Here is a 15,004-nt window from a genome sequence, read left to right as displayed (position 1 = left end):
GCTCGTTTTATCCAAACCACTCCAGTTTCCTTATTTCTTCATCTCTGTTTCATCTGTTTTTCAAGATTTGAAGAACTTGGTCTCCTACCTGGACACTGATACCCATTTTCTGTGCAGAGTTTGCAAAGCAGAGTAAAGATAACTGTGAATAGAGCATAAAAATCAGTGTTTATGGTCCCCTGTTTGCTCTTTGGGGCTCTGAGGGCACAGGGAGTCAGCGAGGTGGCTTTTATGCAAGTTCAGTGGCACTTAAAATACCAGTTTTCTTCTTTCCACTTGTGATACAACCTCAAATAAAGCCTAAAATATTGCTGAACTAAGCATTGCATTGAGAGGCTTTAATGAGGCAGTGTTACAAGCTCCCAGAGAGTAATAATGAGTGTGTTTCTGGACTTCCCAATAATTTCATTGTCATCTGTTTTTCAGTAGTTGAAGGAAAATTTTAAATAGTGACTGGCACATGTAGTTCTTCCTTGGTTTTTGGTTTGTGGTTGGGGATAGTTGTGTGTCCACTTCTGTTTCAACAGTCCTTAATTGTGAAAGACCTGATGGGATCAACTCACTCAATTTGGAAAATTCAGTTAATTTCTCTGCCCTAGAACTTAAGAACAAATTAGTCAAGATTTTTCTTTTGCTTTGCACTTATAAGTTGGCATATATTGCACATCCTAAGCTTCTTTTTTTCATTTAGAACTTTTTTTTTATTTTTTTTTTCATTTACAGGACAGACTCCTTTAGGGGATTTGTTGATTACTGCTTACAGAAAATACCTCAGGAAAGGCCATCATCAACAGATTTGTTACGGGTAATTTATCAAATCTTTTCCAGAAATGTGGGGGAAAATCTGTTTGTCTACCAGGATAATTGTAAAGATGGTGAACAAATACTTGCCCTTACAAGAAAAAAAAAAAAAGGTTGATTTTGCTCTTATCTGATTCAATAGAGATTGAGACTTTTCTTTTAGGCTGTTTATTATTTCCTGACTTTGTCTGTTATGTCAGTCAATTCTCTTTGTAACCTGATGCTCAAGATTTGAACTAGTGGAGGAAAGCAGAGGTGGGCTGTGTGGTTAAACCAGTTCTGCTGTTGGGTGAGGAGTTACTTATGTTGGAGAACTTGCAATCCTCATGGGATAACAGTGTGAGTAACAGGGATTTTAGCTGAAGGAAAAACCTGTCAGCCCAAGAGGGGTAGAAGGATTTAATCTTGATTTTTATTTTTTAACTGATTTTTTTTTTCCCAAGAAGATGCTTTTAATGAAAGTATTACCAGGGAGAAACAGGTCCAGAGCTGGGTGAGTTAAATCTGTGCTGCAACAGTGAATTCCAGCCCGTAGTTTGTGTAGGCAGCACTTGGGGGTGTGTTTGCTGCAGCTGGGATGAAGAAGGAATTTTCAGCAGCCTCTCTGCCATGCTGTGCCCTGAGTTGTGACCCTGCTGCACTGTGTAGTCTCTGGAAAAGCAGAGAGAAATGAGGGAGGAAACTGGATGCAACCCTGGGGACAGAGGGAATGGGGAAAACTACACCTTGGTGAAGCTTAGTGAAAGCAAAGACCTTTCTGGAGCAGTTGCACAGTTTTGTGTAAAGTGATGCAGCTGTTAACTTGCTGATGCTCCTTTTATTTATTTTTTTTTTCTCCTTACCTTCTCCAGTAAGGAAAAATGCTATTTCCCTGTTGTTTAACAGGCAATACTTGCTACCAAACCTTTATGGGGTTTCTGTGAGATTCAAGGCTTGTAATTTGTTACAGGCTGTTGCTTTTGGAGGTGATAGGAAATCTAAAAAGCCATTTAATTGCTGCTCAAAATCTAGAGTTAGCCAGTCTTCATGAGATACATAGGAAGTAGCAGATCTTTTTGCAGAGCTGGCAGTGCTTTGAGATGATCAGAGGATTGAGGTCTTAAATAAAGATTTACAGATAGGGACTGATTATTGAAAGGAATGTGGGTATTGGAGATGGGAAGACACTGGATGACTTATGATTGTCTCCTGTCCAGAGCAGGATTGGTCTCTGTGGAATGCTCTGAGCTGTCTTGTCTTGTGGGTTTTTTTGACAGACACAGATGAAATTCAGAGGGGTTATCCTGACCTTTTTTCTTCTGATAATACTAATGTGAGCATGATTAATTCTTTACCTGTCCATACCTTTTGGGTATATATTTTTTAATGATCTTTCTGCCTGATCTCACAGAATATTCTGAGTTGGAAGGGACCCACAAGGATCATCAACTCCAGCTCTTTAAGTGAAGGGATCAAACCTACAACCTTGGTGTTATTAGCACCATGCTCTAACCAGCTGAGCTCATCTCAGGGTCACTGCAGCTCTTGGTTTTGCTCTGCTGTAAATCATCCATTTGGGTCTTTCTGATCCTCTTTTTGTTTATTTTTTTTTTGTTGTTGTTGTTTTCTTCTTTTCCTACATTCATGCATCACGCTTGGCAGCTAAAAGCAGCACTGAGAGGATAGGCCAAGGTTAACTTCCTCCTCTAATCAAACCACCAAACTTAAAAGTTGTTTATTTCTCTTTAATAGTTTCTATACTGTACCCAGTTAATTAAACTTGTTTTGAAAATAACTGAATCACTTTGGAAAGGGCCTGTACAGGTCCATAATTGCCAAGAGCCTGTGGGAGGGGGACTTGTGCTGGGAGTGATGTTTGCCAAGGTTTTGTCAGTGAATCATGAATCAGTTCCAGTTTAAGTCATTTGGTTTCAGTTTACCTGAGAAATTATAGGAACTGTTTATAACTCCAAGGGCTTTGTGTTTGGGAAATTCAGGAGCAGCCTTCCACTAGAAGGTAGGGAGGTGTGTGAAATCCTGTTCAGCCCCTTTTCCATAAGGCTTTTTCCTTTTCTTTTAAGTCTTGCCTTCCTTTAAAATTGATTAGTAGCCCTGCTATCCCTCTGGTTGCTGGTGCCAATTGCATGACATGCTGCTATTCCACACCAGGTAAACAGGAGTCAGCTTTTCCCTAAATAGCTGAGCAGAGGCATTGCTGGCTCCACTGGGTGTGTTGCTTCATTCCCACAGTCGGTCCGATTGCTGCTCTGTGTCCACCTGACAGCCTTTCCATGCTGCTTTTTTGTGCTAAGGCTTCCATCAGCTTGTGTTTTATGGCTCCTCTTGGTGCTCTTTCAGCTCAGTAAAATGCATTTTTCTGGGTGTTTCTGAGCCAGCTTTGTGCTCACTCCTGTCCTCTCTTTAAGCCCAGACCGCAGAGTGTGTTTAACTCTCGTGCCTTCACTGCAGGTAGAGGCTGATGAAGGAGCTGTTTGTGCTCTCTTTGGCACCTGGTATATAGATATATTTTTTTTTCTTGTGCTGTGGCAAATAACCAGCATTTTGTTCTCTGATTCTGCTTGTAGCACGCTGACCAACTAATAGGTTTATGTTGTGGGTTTTGGAATGATTCATTCCTGTGGATTGGCAGCCTTGCTGCTCTCTAGGAACAGGCTGAGTTCACTGAAGGATGTGATTTCGTGAGTACCTTAGGTTGGAGCCTGTACAAACAATTAGAGCTGAGATCTCAGTCTGAAATGATGTATATTCAGTATTTTACTTGGTTTTAGACTTCCACAGCAGTGCTTCCCTCCTGCAGTAGCTCTCCCAAAAGCTTCTTAGTTTATAAGACTTGGAATATTTTTTGTCTTTTGAGGGCTTTTCACTTGTGTGCCATAAACAGGAACAAAGACAATTTTCATGGCCGTATTTTCTTAAAGGAAACTGAGTTTTAAATGATGTGTTTGAAAATTAACTCAGTTTCCACTCACTATCCTTAGATGAAAATAGTCAAATGACTGTAGTGATGTTAAAATGCAGTTGAAATTTTAAAAAAAATCAAAACCAAACCACAACCAAAAATGATCTTACTAATATTTTTCACTTTTAATATTAAAATCAATTATAAAATGTGTTTTAAAATCCTTTCCCCCCCCTATTTTTCTCAACTTGCCTGACATTCCCAGGAGATCTGAGCTCTGGCAGTCACTTTTCCAGTCAATGTGCTCCTTGCCCTTGGACTAACAGCTTCTTCCTTTTTAGTCTGGGGTTTGTTGGTTTGGGGGTTTTTCTTGCAATTTGGAGAAAGTACATAAATTAAGTCCTTTCAGCCATCTTTTCTTGGAGGTGCACAATACCCAGCAGAGGGGTGACTGCATCTTTTATATGTAATTTAGACAAATCAATCATAGAATCATAAAATATGCTGACTTGGAAGGGGCTCATCAGGATCATGAAGTCCAACTCTATTTTTATTTAGACATTTTAATTTAGACAAAATCCATTTTAGTTTAGACACATAATGCAAGTAGGCAGTCACAATTGTATTCTCATTTTGCAAGAACCTTTTGGTTTGGTTTTCTCCCCTGTGTGTCTGCCCTTTCCATGTGGTCACACTTTAATATCTGAGTGGACATACAGAATGGATTTAAGTTCAGGATCACTGTTCCAAATGCATTGCTGCTTTCTAAAAATGATTTACAATGAGATAAAAACGTGTCCCTTTTCTTTTTCTAGTCATAAATAAGCTACAAATTGTTGCTGTTCACAGAGAAGTAAATGGTGGTTATCTCCGTTGAGGAGCAGAAATGATTCATTTTGTTTCTGTGCAAAATGATGTTTAGAACTTTTAGCTCTGATTCAAAAATAAACACCATCACTACAAGCAAAAAATGGGTACTGAAATGACTGGCTGTCCCCATTAGCAAAACTCAAATGCACAACAGTTTGAATTCAATTAAAAACTAGAAATAAGCCCGTGGCATGATACTTCCCTTGTTTATTTACAAATCATTAAAAGATTATTAGCTCATCCTTTCAGCTCTTTTGTTGAAGACTCCTGTTTTAAGGAGGACTGGGGTTTCATGTGCTGGTTACTCCAGCTCCAGATGGATGTTTTAGCTCTTGAGACCCTGAGCCCACAGCAGAGCTGTGAGGCCAGGCAGGCAAATGTGACCCTCCCGAGGATTTCCTTGCAGGTGGGTCCAGCTGTTGAGGCTCTGACAAAAGCCCCTTGTGGCACTTGCAATGCACAGCAGAGAACAACTTTTTTCCCCTCAGTTTCTTCTTTTTATTGTAAGTTTTTCTACAAACTTGCAGAGGATGTTTGTGCCCTAAGGCCGCCTCCATGGGTACATACTAAGCAACAGACTGAGCTGTAGTGATACCATACAGAATATTGGCAAGTACACCCAGGCTGGCTGCTTTAGCCAAAGTTAAATGGGAAAGCTGGAGCCTTTCCTGCTGTATTGACAGTTGTACAGTTCAGGAGAACGTATCTGATAAATCAGGGAAGAGCCTTTAATCATGTACTTAAATACCATTAAAGAATTTATTAGGTCTGCCCTTATGACCTGTGCAGGAGTTGATAAAAACATGATTTTGTTTTAAGTCTGACTACAAGTGCTTTAGGTATAAATAAACCTTGCAGCCTTCCTGCTGGTTTTATGTGTGATTTGGAATAGATGGATGCAGGAGAAATCTTTTGCAGGTAGTGTTGCAGAGTCAGGATTGATCCTTGTTTGTCCTTTGTGCATTTTGTTCATTCTGAAGCCCTCTGAGGTTTGAAGTGGCACTGTCTTGTACCTGCTTCAAGTGAACCCCCCTCAGGAAGGGGCAAACCAACTGTGTAGCCTGGAGAGCTCAGAAAACCTGACCCTGGTGCCAAGCTCAGGGTGTTTGGAGTCTTTCAGAAAGAGTGTTACCAATTATGGAATATTAACAGACCAATCACTGAATGGGAACTGTCACTTCAGGGGTCTCAAAAGCCCCCGTGTCCCTGCTTTGATGTCAAACATTCCAGTGTCACGTCAGGTGCTTTTTATTTCCTTTGATTTAGCACGACTTTGTCCGCCGAGACCGACCCCCCAGGGTGCTCATAGACCTCATCCAAAGGACAAAGGATGCAGTGAGGGAGCTGGATAACCTGCAGTACCGGAAAATGAAGAAAATCCTCTTCCAGGAGACACGGAATGGCCCTCTGAACGAGTCTCAGGAGGAGGAGGAGGTACTTCTGTTTTGTCACCCCATTTGCACCGTTAGGAGTAGTTTTAGGGCAAGCAAGATGTTCCTCTCCTTAAGGTGGCAGAACGAGCACAGCCTAGGTGAGGAATGCTGTTGGAATATCATTTGGATCAGCAGAGGGGCAGGATAGGATACTGAGTAATAGTAGCCCTTAGTGAGTGCTAAAGCTGCCAATAAATGCACATCTAAAACTTTGGGTTTATTTCCAATGGTGGCCTTTCTTCTGGAAGCTTTAGGGGAGAAACTCACTCAGAGGGAAGTTCTTTGCAAGAGGTGGTTCCCAGACTGTGTGAAGGAGGGTCTTTGACTGCCCAAACTGTTCTTTCTCATCAGCACAGTCAAAACCACTCAGTGTTAATATTTTTTCAATTACCATAATTTTACTGTAAAGCCTATCATAAGCTGAGAAACAAGTCACTGGATTAATAAGACTTATTTTTTTAAATTCTTTAATATTAAAGGAGAAAAAAGTTAAAGGTTAAAGACATAAGACTCATCTTCAGTTTAAATCTTGTAATAAACAACCCACTTAATCAGTGTATGATAATTGACCTTAACTGTGGAGAAAGAAACCAGTCATTTTTCAATTGATGAGCTTAGATGGAAATTAATGTCACTTGGTGCAGGCACATTGGATAAATAAATCCATGACTGGTTCTCACTGAAAAACATTGACAGACAAATTGATGTCTGTATTGCTTTTGCTGCAGTGTAGTGAGGTAATAATACACAGAGAGGTGCCCAAGCTCAGCATGTCTTCAGGGACTTGGTTTTGAGGTCAAATGTTCCTTTAAAGCTGAACTAGAGCTCTGGTTTAAGGAATGGGCACCTGGGTGTCAGGTGGGAGAGGTTCAGGAGGGGGGAGACCAGCACTTCATGCTCTCCTTCCCTGGGATGGAGATGCACAGAAGGAGCAAGAGCAGCATCTGCTGTGATTAAAACTACCAAGTGCTGCTCCTGTTTTGACCTTCCAGCTTCCAGACCTGGAGCTTAGCTGGGGAGTGGGGGATTGTCAGACTTCTGCACTTAAGCCTCCCAAGTTTCTCTCCCCATGCATGGCAAGATGTCAGGAGAATGACAGGGCAGGAAAGGTGCCAGGGAATGGGTTTCCCACTTGACTGTTCAGCAGTTCCAAGCTCAACAGGATACACGTGGCAGTAGTAGACTCAAAGATGTCTCTCTTGTTCCTCCTGTCCCCACTCCTCAAGAAACGGGGGAAAGAGCTATTGTACCTCCAGGAATTCACACTCTGCATGTGCACAGCATGCTCTGCACTGCATTTGACCCCTGAGCCTGTGTCCCACCAGAGGAGGTTGTATTTATTGCTCGTGTGTGTCACTAACTCAGCAGTGGAAGGAGAACAGCACGTGCTTCAGTTGCTGCCTAACTGGTTACAGCACCTGCTCCGCTGTGGATGCCACAAGACACTTCCTTGCTCTGCCTTCTGAGGTGGAAGAGGAGCCTTACAAACCTTTAACACTCAGAACACTACTAATGCTTTCCTCAGAGCTCTCACAGGAAGGTTAAGGTCATTTGGAAAGTGTTGAAGCCAGGAAGCCAATGTTAAGGTTTCATTTGCAGTCTCATCTCTGTCCTTTGTGCATAGACACTCATTAATTACACAGCCATTGCCTCATCTCAGATGCTTCGTTATGTTATTTCTCCTGCAACTTTATATAAGCATCCTGAAAATATTTTCATTCTCATGTTCTCTGTAAACCAGTATTATTTTGGATTTTAAGTGCTCTCATGCAGGCTCTGAATGATCTGATTGCTTAAAAAATGATCTCACAATCAAAGACAAATCTGTCAAGTCTCAATTTTATCTTTCTGTCAGTCTCCAACAAAATGAGTTCCCTGTTAATTGATTTGTAATGTAATTCTCCCCAAGCTCCCTTTGGAGGCCAGCACAAACTGGGTGCAGCAGCAGGCTGTTCATTTTAGTGAGTCAAGGCTGTTTAAGACCAGGAGCTGAAGGATGTTCAGAGCTCTGTCCTCACTGTGAACTCCTTGCAAGCCTCATCAATGCCACTAGTTAATTACAAAGGACTCCATGAATTCACTAAATCAGTCCAGACTAAGCACATACTCTGGGATTACTCTACTCCTCTGAGTATGGAACAAGAGAAAAGGCTGCTAACTTCTGAAATTTGTCTGTAGAATCCAAAATACCTCCTACATGAGGAATATTTATTTATTTATATCTTAAGTTTTAACCCCTGAAATAATGCAAGCTTTTCTGAGTCAGCTCCTAAAATTCTTCATTCACCTTCATCTTGGCTGAAAACACAAGGTTTCAAGGGGTTTTTAGCTTGATAAAACATAATTGCTGACTGCTTGGGACATGGAGGTTAAAACCTCTACACCTGTTAAGCACCATGTAGAATTTATCAAATAAGAAACCAGTGGGTCCATTGTCTTACATTTTTTCTGATTCAGGAAATGTGTTGGAGCATTGTTGAAATTCGAACTTAGATATTTTTTTTTTCCCTTTTAATTATGAGACTCCTTCCACCAGTCATCCAGTATGCCTGGATGTCTCCTATCAAGCCAAGAGCCATGCCCAGACTTACTGATACTTGAAAAAAACGGACTCGAAGCCTGATGCAGTAAGATTACAGGGGAAAAGGCAAAAGCTGCCTGCCCCATGTAGATTATTCCACAACCCAAGCAACCCTGAGAAATGTAGTTGGCAAAATAATGACCTTGAAGTCTGCAGAGTCACCTCTAAAACAGACTTTGGGCATTGCAGGCTCGTGCTGGGCAGGTGATCTCCTGCAGTATCTGTAACTGATGCCCCTTGTTTTATAGGACAGTGAGCATGGATCAAACCTGAGTAGGAAGATGGACAGTCTGGGCAGCAACCATTCCATCCCCAGCATGTCTGTGAGCACGGGCAGCCAGAGCAGCAGTGTGAGCAGCATGCAGGAGGTCCTGGATGAGAGCAGCCCTGAGCTGGTCATGATGCATAGTGACGAGAGCACCATTAATTCCAGTTCCTCCGTTGTTCACAAGAAGGTATGTTCCTGGTGCTCTCCATGGCTTCCTGCAGTCCCTCTTGGCTCGCCCGGTCCGTGTGCTCTGGTCTTGTGCTGAGCCATCTGCTGAGAGCAGGAGCTGGTGCTGGGCTTGCCACAGTCAAGTTCTGTGGGTTGTTGTTTTTTTTTTCCTATAAAAGCATTTAAATAACCTCTGAGAACAGAAAGAGGCTGCTCATGAAAGAGCTGTGAGTGCCTAGGCAGGGTTCACCCAGACTTGCTGCATGTGCCTCCTCGCCCGGCCCCGCATGTGCACTTCTCCATCTCTGCTTGGGACATCAGTCCTTGTCTCCTCGGGAATGACTGTTCTGTGCCCTGTGCTGTGCTGACAAGTGGTCACAGCAGCTCAGCTAACCCTTTACCAGTCACAGTGTGTGATTAAAATCCGCTTGCACTTGGATTTCCCTCATGAGAAGTGGAAGTTTGCAGAACTTTGGACCCTTCCCACGAGGTATGTTTGGAGTCAAGTTCCACTCGATGCTTTTCTGCTCTTTTGCTGCATGCTGTGATCTGCTGCCTTTCCTTTTCTTGGTGCTAGGTACCAAGCTAAAGTTGTCTAGCTGTAAGTCAGCATCTAATCTCAACTGTTTGTTTGACTAAAATAGTTTTGGCTTGGCCTTAGCAGTGTCAATTGCTAGTGGGCAGCAAAATGTAGGTTGGTTGTGGGATTGCATTTGCAAGGAACTTCAAAGTGTATGTTTTTGCTTTTTGCCAGAGGAGGTAAAACAGTACAGCAGCGTGAAAGCCATGAATTTCTTGTTTGTAAGGTTACAGGACAGCCTGGTTTTAACTAACTAAATATTTGTAAGCAGCTTTTCCTCCTGAAATACAGTGTTTGTGTCACTGAATATCGAAGTACCTGCAAAAGGGAGCTTTTGAGACACTTGGTCTTTAACAAAAGATGGCCTTATGTATTTGAAGATACTGGCAGATAAGTTGCACAGGTTTCAGGGGTTTACATCTTTCTGAAATACATTTGAAAGCACCTTTACAGAAGATTTTGTTTTCACCTCTCTGAAAAAAACTAGTGTTAAGTACCAAATGCCAAGCCCAAGTAACCGTACTGAAGGAAGAGCAGTGCCACTGATGTGGTTTTAGTTCTGGGTGGTTTTAGTTGAAGCTCTTTCTCATTTTGGGTAGGTTCAAAATGTGTTTTAACTTTAATTTCACATTGTTAAATAGTCATATTTACTACAGCATTGAAATAGGAGTTTGAGGGGCTGATTTACACATGGGTTATAATGTTACTGCTCAGTGTCATTACAGTTGATGAAAACAGAATGTGAGCTGCTCCCAGCAGACATAAATGGCATTTGTGAAAGGAGTAGAGTTCCTGCTTGTTTTAAGAAGAATGTTTTGTTTTATAATGGTTGTATGGCACTTCTGAAGTACAAATACAGGATTTCTGGTGCTGTGAATTCAGTCCTCTTAGAATTCTGCATAGCTGTTCTTTTGAGATTAAGGCATTCAGTTGAGTAGGATGCACAAACATGACACCACATGGAAATTTTTATCTGGTTTGGAAAACCAGGGTGATTTGCACACTTGTAACTGAATTATTGAAAAAGAAATCACCTGTAGATCCCTTAACACAGGTGTTTTAGGGTAATTTTGGAAGCACAAAGACCAGATCTGCACTGATGGTCGTCTTCACAGAAGAGTTAACAATTGGCTGCAGTTGCTGATCCTTGCAGTGGAGTAGATTCCTTCTGCATTGGAAAATGCTCCCCTCAGTTGGATGTATGCATAAGGCAGATTTAGACTGTGTGCAGCAGGATGTATTCCAGTCTGCAAATATATTGTTTTAATTTAGTACATGATTTTTTATTCTCTGTTACTTTGGCAAATGCAATTTTAAATGGAAAACTGCTTCATGTGTATATCAGGTATATATTAATACACATGAAGAGACTAAATTTGGAGCAGGACACTTCAGGGGGTTTATATACACATAGGTCCCACTTTATTTTCAAGGTAAAATTCCTTGTTCTGACAGGACTTCAGTTTATCTTCGTGCTTTAACTGTGTTTCTGGGAGGTGTGATGAAGCTGTGGTGAAGTGTTGGGTGTCACTCTGGAGCCCAGCACAAACAAAATGGGAAGAACCTGGGGTTCCAGTTTAATTTAAGCTTTTGTTTTGCATTTAGTCAGCCTCTAAAGGCTAAAAAGAAAATACTGATGAACATGATCAGCCAGCTGTCTGCATTATGTGGGCAATAGGGTCACATACGAGGTGGTTTTGACATGGGTCAAATCAAAAGTGTTCTGTTAAAACTATGCTATTCCACAAATGTGTTAATTAACAACCTCCAGATGTACCAGGCTGTGTAAAGGGACCAAGATGGCAAAATGGCCTGGATTGTTGATATTTTCTAAGGCTCAAAGCTCCAAAGTGTGAGAGGCCTTTCAGTTTTTTTTGGACCACAGCCCCAGAATGTCGTGTGTAACCAAAACGTAGGATGGAAGAGCCTGTGGTCTTGTGTGAGATCTTGTTCCCAGCCTCGAGTGCTTCAGAGAGCCAGTCTGGGGTGGCCTTGACCTGGGGTAAATCAGGAGCAGACCATCAGCTGTGTGGTGCTTGGCTGGGTGAGGCTTCAGGCATCTGCACTGAGCCCTCCTGGCGTCTCTGACCAGCCCCCCTGAGGCAGAGGCAAAGCATAAGAAACAGGCTGATGTCGTAAAAAGCAGTGGTAAACAACTCATTTTCTTTCTTTTTTTTAACAGCTGCTAGTTGGCTGTAACTTCCAAAAATGTTTTGTGGTCACAGGGTAAGTGAAATGACCTGTTCTGATCTGGTTGGTTTTCACTGGCTGTACTAGTTCAATGATGGCAGAGGTGCTTGGGTTTTGCCTGGTGGAGGATAGCATTTGGGGTAATTCCTCCATGGAAAACAGGCACAGCCTCACCCCTTCCACAACACAAAAGCTTTGGGACAGCAGTAGAGCTCTGTGTTTTAAACTTGTGCTTTGAGCAAAGGTGACTCCCACCTGTCAGCAGAGTACAACTGGTAGGGTGGAAGAAAAATCGCTGGACAGGAAGAAAACAATAATAACAGTAAAAAGCCATAATTGAATGTGTAGCTTTTTGTGTAATTTAATTTAAATCTGTGTCCTAAACTCCTGGGAGGAAAAAAATGGCCATAATATCTGCTACTCGGGCAGGAAGGCTGCATCCTCCCTTCCTGGGATCTCAGTCCATCCCTGGGATCAAAGCCTGCTCCCTCAGGATACCTTAATGACCAGCACATTCTTTACAGGAAATTCAGATGTCCAGCTTGGGTGAGCTGTCCCACTAAGAGTTTTTCCTTGCCCCCTTGCAGGTTTCAGGTTGTTGCCATGTACATCTCAGTGTGTTCAGTGTAAGAGTTCTGGTGTTCTGAAGTCTCTTTTCTGAAGCCAGTTAAATAACTCTGCTTCTCCATCCAAGGATCATCCTCCCAATGGATTTATGTTCTCATGTCCATCTCCTGCTGGGAGCTTGTTCAGCTGCACAGTTTGGGAGATGAAAAGTAAATGAGACCTCTAATACAAACCCAACTGTATCTGAGATCCCCCCCCAAAAAAAGCCAAAAAGGGGCAGGGAGTTAAACTCCAAATACACTGGGCTTGAAAGACACATAACCTAGATTTTAAAAGCAGATAAATATCAGTTATTTCATCTTAAAAATTAGGATAAAGAGTTTGGCTCCCAGAGTAAGACAATAAAATAAGAGTTATAGACATCTGTTGATGTATCAAATGTTTTGTCACCTGCTTTGTTCAGCTGCTGTTATATTGCAGTGTGGGCACAGGTGGCTTCCCAGAAATATTTTGTTGCCCTCAGTGAATTTATTATTATTTTATTTCCACAAAACTATAATAGTAAAATGTTGTACTCTTTTAATCTAAATAAAAAGCCACTACAATATTATTTTGCTCAACTGCAGTGCTCAGTTGTTGCTAGTTCTTGCTTCAACCATAAAATCATCAGTACTTTCTGAAACTTGGGCAATAAAATGTCAGGGAAACCTTGTGATTAAAATCTAGTTTATAACCAAAAGATGAAAAGAGGATGTTTGCAGTTGATCATCACAAATTCTTTCCCAATGTCTGTAATAATCAGGGAGCTCTGTAATAACTGCTGCAACTTGAGTGACTTCCCAAATCCATCAAATTACCCTGAGCATGTTGCCTGTTGGTGCCATAATTAATGTGCAGCATTCATGGCGAATTCTGTGCATGGAGAGTGCTCTGGTGTGGTGGCTCTACAAGAGTTACAGCTGAGGCAAAGCTGAGGGTGTTCTCCTGCATATCAAGATTTATGATTCCCACTTGGAAAGGACGTTTTCTATGAGATGTAAAGGATATTTATGTAATTACTTAGTTTTGGCTTGCATGTGCTTGGCAGCAGTGACCCCTCCCATACCTTCTGGAATCAAGTCAAGCTGGTTGGGGACATGAAGCCTTGTCTTGAAAGATTTTTGATACTTAAACCTCTCTGTAGATTATCAAGGCATTTAGTGCAATGTATTAAGATGAATGATGACACACTGTTGTTTTCCTTGCTCTTTAAATTCCTAGAAGGCAGGGATTTGCTGCAATTCCACTGAAGTCCTTACTGTGGCTCGGAAATTGCCTTTCCCATTTGTCTGGGAGACTGGCAGCCCTTCCAGTTAGTGACTCCTCCTGTGTAAACAGCGTTTGGGAAGGGTTTTATTTGGTGTGGATAACAAAAACCACTGTGGGCAAGTGGCTGTTCCTTCTAAGGTGAAAGTGTAGCTGTTCTGGCTTTGGGCTGGTCCAGGCTAGTCAAAGTTTGGATGATAAAGCCCTTTTTTAAGTGAGGAAGGTGAAAAGGCACTGTGTGGTAGAACTGGGATGGACTCTAGGGAGTAAAATCCAGGTTCTTACTCTGCAGGGTGACCTTGGCAAGACTCATGGTTAGAGCAGGAACTCATGTGCATTGTGAGATGCTCAACCAATACACCAGGAACAGCTATTTAGATACCAAGCTGGGAGCACCACTTAAGTAACTGGAAGCTCCACCATCTCTGGTCAGACAGTACTGTAGAAATATTTGAGAGGCTTTTGTCCTGGCAGATATGATCAGCCAAATACCCCCATTTGTTGTGATCAGCCTGGAAACTGTTTACGTGGATGATACAATCAGAATAACAAATTGTTCCTTTAGTAGGAAGTTGAAGATTCCAGATTATTGACCCTAAATAGAAGGATTTAATGTGAAATGTGGTCTTGAGTATGCCCAAAGTTGCATCCTTAAGGCAGATATTGCAAACCCCACAGAAAACAGATGACAAGTGAGATACACACAGATGATACATTACTTTAAAAACAAACCAGGGTTTGAAATGCAGATTTGGGGCCGAGAGATACCCTGACCCGAACTCGATGAGTTTTTGGGGTGCTTTCAGTCAGATTTTACTTACTGAGTACCTCGAGCTCAGGTGCCAGTTTTGAGTCTTTGTTTCCCACAAATCTGGAGCTAAAAGTTTTGAAACAAAATTTCCTGATCCGTGCCAAAACCTGAAAGGCAAAATGACTGCAGTGCCTGTTAGCAAGCTTTTGGCAAAAGAAAATAAAATTAAAAGAACAGAGATGTATTTTCTGGGTTTGCAGGTGGATGTTTGTCATAGTAGCCATCAGTCACATCATCTGAGGAAGGTGGAGCTGGCTGCTCTTAGGTTTATTTCTCTTACTAGCAATCTCTGTGGCAGTGTAACCTGTTAGACTTGGTAACTGTTCGTGCCAAGTGTTTTTATTTCTGGTAGTGTGGCAGCTTTTTCAGATAAAAATACTTATGTCACAGAATTTAGCCTGTGAAAGTTCCATGGGCTTAGCTGAGAGTTAGTAGTAGATGGCTGCCTGATGCAGAATCCTCAAATCCCAGATTAAGGGGTGCCAAGGACAACCACTGAGCTTTTTGTCCCCTTTCAATTGGCCTTTTGGC

At 41.9% G+C, this 15,004-nt stretch overlaps 1 protein-coding gene across 2 annotated transcripts in view; it reads left to right on the top strand.

Moving 5' to 3' along the window:
• TAOK3 (TAO kinase 3) overlaps positions 1 to 15,004 on the top strand; it is a 46,864-nt gene that overhangs the window by 13,299 nt on the left and 18,561 nt on the right. The window contains exons 10-12 of one of the 2 annotated variants that reach the window (XM_027714376.2): positions 724 to 805; positions 5,837 to 6,004; positions 8,833 to 9,039. In XM_027714376.2, the coding sequence (XP_027570177.1) occupies positions 724 to 805; positions 5,837 to 6,004; positions 8,833 to 9,039 (457 nt within the window). The remainder of the gene's footprint in view (positions 1 to 723; positions 806 to 5,836; positions 6,005 to 8,832; positions 9,040 to 15,004) is intronic. The other variant, XM_039384192.1, reaches the window with a different exon arrangement.

The sequence above is a fragment of the Pipra filicauda genome, unplaced genomic scaffold, assembly GCF_003945595.2.
Source record: "Pipra filicauda isolate LSUMZ 115617 unplaced genomic scaffold, ASM394559v2 scaffold33_size4404698_pilon, whole genome shotgun sequence".
NCBI lineage: Eukaryota > Metazoa > Chordata > Aves > Passeriformes > Pipridae > Pipra > Pipra filicauda.
The sequence above is the reverse complement of the archived record's forward strand: the minus strand, read 5'-3'. Positions and strand labels throughout refer to the sequence as shown.